Here is an 8,905-nt window from a genome sequence, read left to right on the forward strand (position 1 = left end):
ACTTGACTGTTGTACATCGCCCCCCACCACCCCCCAAACACCCACCACCCCCACCCCCTACCCCGATCCGTCTTCCATTTCACACGCCTGCTAAATTAGCTTGTGTGTGCAAGCTGTGCTAATGGCTTTTCATGTCCGTATCAGAGGAGCTTAAGCCTGGAAGACAAAAAGGCCCCAATTAAGCCAGAAGACACTCCATCTGCAGAACACATCCCGCTGAACATCGCACTCTGTCTTTTTTAACTCACAATATCAAAGGGCTGCTCAATTATGGAAAGAAATCATGATTAATCAACAATGATTTAACAAGACAACTCATTATAGTTAAAGTTGCACTTATTGAAGTTAAGAAAACTGTGAAAATGTGTGACACCTTCAACTGGGATGAGTCATTTTTGCCGTATGAACACGAGTTCATAGTTGGAAAGCGTAATGTGCAATATAATCCCAACCCCCCCGATCATTAGGAGCGGAAATTGTGATTGACTGTTGAGCCCTACAACATCACTACTGTGTTAATAGACGATCACCTTTCCACCTTTTTGTCTGATAGCTTGTGGATTTGTTATGATGAGACATAATGTGTGTTTCTTCCCACAGCGGGGGGGTCATGTGAAGCACATTCCTTAGCCACAAAGCCCATTTCATGTTTGTGAAGGAGGTCCTTGATCACTCTTAATTAGCATCTAAACTGGAAGAGGAAGTGCATTAATGGCTGGCTCGTTGTCAACGTGGCTAATTAACACCCAGGAGGTTTCCATTATCCCGAACAAATACATTCATAAAGCAACATCTGACTGACCCTGAGAGGGGATTTCTCCCAAATCAAACCCTAATTTCAACAGTGCCTTCTTCAAACAAGGAAAGGGAGCACGTGTCCAGGGAGGGCACCAGGAGGATTATGGGGGTTGGGTCAGCACCAATCCTTACTGACTATCTATGAACTAGAACAGGATGGTTGATGATGACCCACGCCGTGGTCCACCTGCTACGTATGAGCCACTGTCCTCTAGGAGGAGGTTTACAGTCCCTGGATGTAGATGAAATAGATTTAAAAATCCATTTGTCCTTGAACTAGAACTTTTAAATAGCACATAAATGTCTAGGTCAAGACGGGCTGGGAGGATGTCTTTGGTTTTTGAATTATTTAATTTTTTTTTATTAAGGGATTTAGTCTATTTCCACGACCTTCCACTTCGGGATAGTTCAGGATGAAATTCTGCCGGATGTCCCTCATTTAGGCCGGATGTCCGTCCCCATCCTCTGTCTTTGTGATGCCGTTCTAACTTCTGGTGGATTTCTGAGGACTATGGTTACCTGGTCCTCAATCTATGCAGGGTAAATCCAGACAGCTAGCTAGACTATCTGTCCAATCGAGGAGGACTATGGTTACCTGGTCCTCAGATCTCTGCAGGGTAAATCCAGAAAGCTAGCCGACATCTGTCCAATCTGAGGACTATGGTTACCTGGTCCTCAGATCTCTGCAGGGTAAATCCAGACAGCTAGCTAGACTATCTGTCCATATGAGGAATGGTACACTGGTCCTCAGATCTCTGCAGGGTAAATCCAGAAAGCTAGCTAGACTACTGTCCAATCTGAGGACTATGGTTACCGGTCCTCAGATCTCTGCAGGGTAAATCCAGACAGCTAGCTAGTATCTGTCCAATCTGAGGATATGGTTACTGGTCCTCAGATCTCGAGGGTAAATCCAGACAGCCAGCTAGCTAGACTATCTGTCCAATCTGAGTTTCCTGTTGACGACTAAAACTACTTCTAAACGTACACATGTTCCACCAGAACAACTTCCTTCCTGAGACTATTTAGCAGCGGCACCATGGCTCTGTCTAACCCTGACCTTTAACCCTAAACCCAACCTAACCTTTACTCCTTCAATAGACCTATCAATGCCTTTAAGGGGTCTTTTAAAGGGGAAGTCCGGTACAGTTTACCCTCTGACCCCCCTGGACTTCAGGTCTAGTCAGCTGTAGAGCAGCTTCTTAAAGACGCAGACTTTAACCAGCTCTGTCACAGGGCCGCAGCCAGGCTGGGGCCCAGGGGCCACGTTTGGCCCCAGGAATATAAAATAAACTATAAATACAGAAAACAAATATACACACAAAAAATAACTGTTGCATAAGAAAACAATAAGAGGCTAGGGTTAGCTAAGAGAAAAATCAAGCTAAATATGTATGCTGTATTCTCCACAGTCCTACATTCAGGATTCATAATGTAGTCTTTCAAAACTTATGGAAATAACGAGGTGATATAGCTTCTTATTAATCTCTTCATGAACATATTTTTCTATACTACTCTCTTCAGTCTTACTGCTTTCATGATTATGTTTTAATAATTGATTTAACCCTTGTGTTGTCTTCCCGGTCGACCATGCAACTTTTAGTTTTTTTGCGTCAGAATTTAAAATGAAAACAGTTTTTGAAACGTTTTGATCGACTTTTTCAACACTTTTGTTGCTTTTTTTGATATTTTTTCTGTCCATATTTTTTTTTTGCCGTTCCTGCCACATTTTCTGATATTTTTGATGCTGTTTCCGACATATTTGTCACTTTTTTTTCCAACGTTCTTTCACTATTTTCTTTTTCAAATGCTATACAATTGCATGAAACAACCACATTTAACGAAAGAAGTCAACTGACCATTTATAGAACTTGTGAAGAGCGTCGTATGGAACCATGCGAGTTATTTATTTTGACAATTTGGTTGCCAGAAATCCAAATTTCAGACATAGGAACTTGTTGAAAGCGGGTCAGATTTGACCCGAGGACACCAGGAGGGTTAGGGTTAACGAACTGAGAAAGCTTAGGAGGTTAATTTCAAAAAAATAAAAAGAATTCTTAAAATTAAAAGAACACATGTCATAAACAAAACGCCATTTGTGATAGACGGAGAATAAGCCGATTTGGACCGCGTGTTCTTCTGAGGCTTGACCACAATAACGTCATGGAATAAGAGAAATATGAGAAATCTCAAATGACAGAAAATTATAATGCAACACTAGAAGGAGTTATGCACTTGCGTGTGAGGAATTGTGTTATGGAATAATTATATGGGCAAAATAAAACGCAATTCCATTTACTTTGGTTTGACCGTTATAAATAATACATGTGGCATTTATCAAATCCATTTTGTGCGTTTTATTATTTCCACGCACGAGCAGCACGCACAAGTTCGACATCACATTTGCCGTAAAATAGGAAATTGCATTTCACTGTTGTTGATTTTATTATTGGTTCGAAAAAGCGGATCATAATTAGACGTGCAATCAGATTTGGAGGTTCATTTAACCTTTATGTCTACAGGTAATCTCAGAGAGACACCCGGTCTCCTTCTCAGGACAGACCTGTTTAACCCTTGTATTGTCTTTAGGACCCTCTCGTATCCCTCGGCTGACTTATTAGGTATTATAAAAACAATTCTGAAATGAAATTTTACTTAACAAACGATTGTCTTTATCTCAATTTCAAACCATTGAAATAACATCTATGTTTAGGGAATGCAATCAGTCTCTAATGGAACACAATTAAGAATGGAAGATTTTGTCATAAGGTTACAATTCATGTTAAAAATCCATTATGTGGTCATTATTATCTTGGGGAAAAAAAAATATAAGTGGTCATATCCAGAATAATTGAGTCAGGATTACATGTTTATCCCAGAAAATGAGGTAAGGCCGTTGATTTTCAGGTAGAAAACATTTACTTGGACCATTTTTCTTCTTGTAAAAATTCGAAATGGGTCAATTTGACCCGAATACCATGCAAGGGTTAATAGTGGACTGCCAGAAAATTCCCATTTTCCATCGTTTAACCCTCGCGTTGTCTTCCCGTTACCGTGAACTTGTCCTTCCAGGTCAAAATTGAAAATGAATATTTTTAAAAAAAAAATTGCATTTCTGATGTTTTTGTCCCTTTTTCCATGCTCTCGGTGCCTTTTTGAAAACCTGAGCTGGTTTAATAATAGGTGTTACACTCATTCTTGGAATTCATGGTCAACAAACCTCGTTTACGTTTTTAGCTAAAAAGGCAGAAATTATGAATTATTTTGACTAAAAGTTAAGATCAGAGGATGTTGAGTGGATCCCAGAGGGTATATGTCCGAATTTAATCCGGATACTGTTTAGAAACCATTAAACAAAATAAGCGTATAATAACACCTAAACAATTCAACAAAAGTAATGTGTTATGGAATCATCCATGTTATTTTTTGGGGCAATTTGGTTGAGAGAAATCCATATTTCTGATATAAACATTTTGAAATGGGTCAATTTGACCCGAGGACAACACAAGGGTTAAATCCTTTTTGAAGCCATAACCGTGCTGCGTGTTCCCGCTCATGTGAAGGTTTAGTTTTTTTGTTGTTTTTTTGCTGTTGTTGTCATAGTAATTTAATCTGTTTGGGTTTTGGACAGCTGTTATGGAAAAAAAAAAAGCTTTTAAAGATGCCACTTTGCATTCTGGGAACTTGTGATGGGCCCTTTCTCACTATTCGGATATTAACTATTAATAACACCATCTATAGCAAAAAAAAACAGTTGCATTTGTTTCCTCTGAAATGTTGCTATTGGAGAGCTTTTTTCAATAATAAAGAAAAAAAGTCATTTCCGGGTAAATATATGTATGCATAGGCATAAGTTACAGGGGGAAAAAATAAAAAAATAAAATTCCTTTTTCAACCCTGCACTCTGTTTGTTGCTTGGTTGACGTGAGAAATCTCCGCGTATTAATTGTTAAATGATCAATTCGTCCATAAAACATTATATTTCAGTTTTCTCATTACTAATGACCTAACCTGTGCTCTGGCAGCTTGTCCATAAACGTTGGATTTGGAGATAAAAAAAAAAAATTTTGTTGCTTTTTACAACATTTTTGTTCTCGAGTTTCTTGTTTCTTTTTCAACATCTTGGACATATTTCTCGACATTTTGGCTTCTTTCTTCTTCTTTTTTTAACCGTTGTGACACTTCACGAGGATTTTGTTGCATCTTTTGTCATTTATTGCTTTGCACTCATTGCATTGGGTACTTTTACTTTTAATACTTTAAGTCTACTTTTACTTAAGACCCATTTTCAATGCAGGACATTTACAGCGTGGCATTAGTACTTTTACTGTAGTAAATGATCTGAATACTTTTAACTGGCCATGTACTGGTGAGTCAGACACAGAGAGGCTTTTTAAGACATTTTAGAATTTTTTTCCCTTAAATTTCTTGTCACTTTTTCAACATTTTGGGCGTGTTTCGACATTTATTCTATTTATTTTTAATGCTTTTTTTAACAATGCTTCTCTCCAAATGCTATTTATTTTCTCTGTAGCTACACATCATTCTCAAATTTCTTGTCACTTTTTACACATTTTGGGCGTTTTTCAACATTTATTTTATTTATTTTTAATTTTTCACCTGTTGCTTTTTTCTCTCCAAATGCTCTGTATTTTCACTGTAGCTACACATCATTTCCGTTTCTTTAGGTACTTCTGTTATTTGACTGATTTAGATGTGTAGGCCATGGGAGACTTCCCTCATCACACCCTGACCGGGACGAAGGTGGCGGCTGGGTGGGTTTTTTTTGTTGCACTTTCCCTCCGCTGACAACAGCCTCTTTTGACTGAGCGCCCTTGAGCAAACACTTCCTGAGGAATGACAGCTGGAGGCCGCTCGTTATCACACGGGTGTAAATCACAGAGCGGCAGCAGGGCGCCGGGGAAAAACACACTCCGACGAGGGCCTGATGAGCACGCAGTCAGCGCTGGACACACATCAGGATGACAACACATCTTTTACTAGAAATATGGAACCTGACCCGGTACTCTATATCTCAAGATCGCCTAATCAACATCTTCATAAGTGGATGTCTGTAGCCTTTGCTTTGGCCCCAAAATCCGATTTTCTATTTTTAAATGGACAGTGCTCCGCTCATTCAAGACTGGACAGGTGCACTGTTGAAAATATAGCTAAACTAGAAAAATGAATCAGAATCAGAATAGGTTACTGTATGGAACCACTCAGGGAAATGTGGGGGATTTGGGGATTTGCTCCCTGTCAAAATCAAGTAAAAAAAAGATTAAGAAAAGAGTGAGTCACTAAGTGTAAAAGGTAAATCCATAAAGTAACAGAACAGGTACCCGGACTTTTTTCCTGGAAGTGAACACAGAAATAGTGTGCAGCTACAGATAATGTGCAGACCACTTCCTGTTTCCTCTCTCACATCAGCTGCACAGCATGTTAACTCCTGAAAAATTCCAAAATTCCAAACAAAAGCGACAACATCAATCTCCCAAAGCTAACTTTTGTGGCCGACTGAAGGTGTCGGAGCCCGATGGAGGCTGATAACTTGCATGCATAAGACAAATATTGCTGCTCTGTCGGGTTTTTGTGGGTTATTGTAAATAAAAATAAATACAGTGAATATGTTACACAGGGGCAATATCTGCACTCTGCTTTTAAAATAGTTTTAAAAAAACATTCCAAACCATAAAATAAACCTATTGCTCCTGTTATAATAATGAGTCCATCCTCATATGATCACCTCCTTCTGAGTTAGAAACCTGCAAAGATGAATCTATAATCTATAAGCCATGAACTTTTTTGATAATCCATTAATCAGTTTAAGTCATATTTTTCTAAAATGTTGAATTACCTGATGTCAGCTTGTTAAATATGATGTTCTATCTCTTCTCTCTGTGGCAAACTGGATATGTTGGAGTTATGGACAAAACTAGACATTAGAGGACGTCATATTGGGCTTTGGGAAACACATTGGTCAGATCTTTCTGATATTTTATAGATCAATCGAGAAAATAATAATTACAGCTGGAAATGTCTTTCTACTTCTTTCCACGTGTGTGATTCCTCGTCACGCGGCCGGACCAGGAGCAACCACTGGCCTATCCAGAGCGCGAGAGGTTGACGTGGTCCGATCGCGGGTCCGCGCCGGACCATCAATCTAAATCAGTGTCAGAGACGGCCCCCCCCCACCCCCACCCCCCCTGGCCTTTGGCCGGGGAGGAGGTGTGTTACCCCCGCGAGCCTGCCTGTGTTTACCCTGGGCATTCCTCTGATCTAACTGATCGAGAGCAGCCCGGGATTATGACGGCGGCGCCCCCCCCCCCCCCCTCTGGAGTCAAACATGGGGTTTTAGGAGAAAGTTCTGGATTCAAAACAAACTCTTTTCTCTTTTTTTTTTAATGACCCAAACGGACACTGATCAGCCGTGCAGCGGTAAAACACCCCCGTGTGTATAATTAATAATAATTAATTAGTAATAATTAATTCAGATTCTTAACCCTCATGTTGTCCTCGGGTCAAATTGACCCGTTTTCAGGTAATTTTTTTTTTTCACAAAAAATGGGTTATCAAAATAAGCTTTGGGACAAAAAAAACTTAAACTTCTAAAAACTTTTGGAAAAAAAAAAAAAAAGCTCCCACAACATTGAAAAAGTGACAAAAATGTCGGAAAAAGCGAAAATAACGTTGAAAAAAAGTGACCAAAACGTTTTATTTTCATGGTTGACGTGAAGACAAAACAAGGGTTGATATGTCTAATTTAAAAAAAAAAAAAAAAAAAAGAGTTTGAGGCACCTGGATACCCCTACCAGCTGAGCAATCGCCCCATAAACAGGGGCCGCGGGTTCGACTCCGACCACAACATATCATCCGCGTTTATTTCAGCTATTTTCTTCAGCTGTCATATCAAAGAAAGGACTGAAATGCCCTAAAAATAATCTTTTATACACACACACACACACACACACACACACACACACACACACTAGTGTCCCCACAACTAAATCACCATTGCAGTTGGTGTGAATTGAAATGCTCTGATCATTATCACACCTGGAGGCCCTTTATGGCAACTTGTTGTGAACCATAGGGACCGTGGACCAGCCTGCCCCGGCCCCCTCGCCCCCTCGCCCCCTCGCAGCCTCCAGTGAGCCAGCAAAGCCCAGAAACAGCCTGCAGCAGCAGCAACAACAAGCAGAGATGGAGGATGACAAGTTGGGACCTACAGTGTGCGCTCCGCCGGTGCTGCCACTCTCTGTGCGCCAGTCCGCTGATGCACGCCTTCAGAGCCTTCTCCTGCAGCATGCACGAGGACGGGCTGGACGTGTAGAAGTCCAGCATCTGTCCGGGACTCACGGCCAGCACGTCCATGCAGTCAAACATGATGCCGGCGCGTCGTTCAGCCACAGTCTGCTTGTGCGTTATGGAGAAAAATCAGCGGCGTAAAGCGCACACAACTCCATCAAACTCCTTCTTCTTCTTCTTCTTCTTCCTCCTCTGGTTCTTGGCACGACAGATTTCGCTCCTCTTGTTCTGCTTCGTCCCGCACCGGAATCATGGATTTTCTCGGACTAAAAATGCTCCACGGCTCCTTCTGAATGCTCATTTGCCATTTTTTTCTTCTCTCGTGTCCAGTCAATGCACCGCCAAGGACGTGTGAACGGAACTCATAATGCTCCTACTAATATAATAGTAATACTATAATAATATCCCCGACGTGTTTTCATTGACTCGCCCCGTCCCGGCTCCCAGCAGCCAGCTGTGTGGAACGCGCCGCCGGAGCTGGAGGAGATCTGTCTTTTACCCAAAAATAACACGGACGGCGTTTTTAAAAAGCACAGGTTCTCCTCTCCGATGACGAATGGGTTCTCCGTCCCCCCGTGCAGCTCATTTCCAACTAGTTTTGCCAGAGAGAATGAAAGATTGAATTGCCTAATATATGCGAGTGAACTTTGTATGAACCCTTCCGAGGCTGCTGGCCTTCAAATGACCCAGGCAGGCAGGCAGGCGGGCGGGCGGCTGACAGCACTGCAGCTCCGCAGCGCGGAACAAGGCGGAGACAAGAAGCGCAGGCGACACACACAATAATAAAGATACCCCCCCCCCC

At 41.3% G+C, this 8,905-nt stretch overlaps 1 protein-coding gene across 1 annotated transcript in view; it reads right to left on the reverse strand.

Moving 5' to 3' along the window:
* LOC116693987 (retinoic acid receptor alpha-A) overlaps positions 1-8,834 on the reverse strand; it is a 21,968-nt gene extending 13,134 nt beyond the window's left edge. The window contains exon 1 of the mRNA XM_032523378.1: positions 8,025-8,834. Within this exon, the coding sequence (XP_032379269.1) occupies positions 8,025-8,181 (157 nt within the window). The 5' untranslated portion in view covers positions 8,182-8,834. The remainder of the gene's footprint in view (positions 1-8,024) is intronic.
* Positions 8,835-8,905: the final 71 nt, after the last annotated feature.

Source organism: Etheostoma spectabile, chromosome 8, assembly GCF_008692095.1.
Source record: "Etheostoma spectabile isolate EspeVRDwgs_2016 chromosome 8, UIUC_Espe_1.0, whole genome shotgun sequence".
NCBI lineage: Eukaryota > Metazoa > Chordata > Actinopteri > Perciformes > Percidae > Etheostoma > Etheostoma spectabile.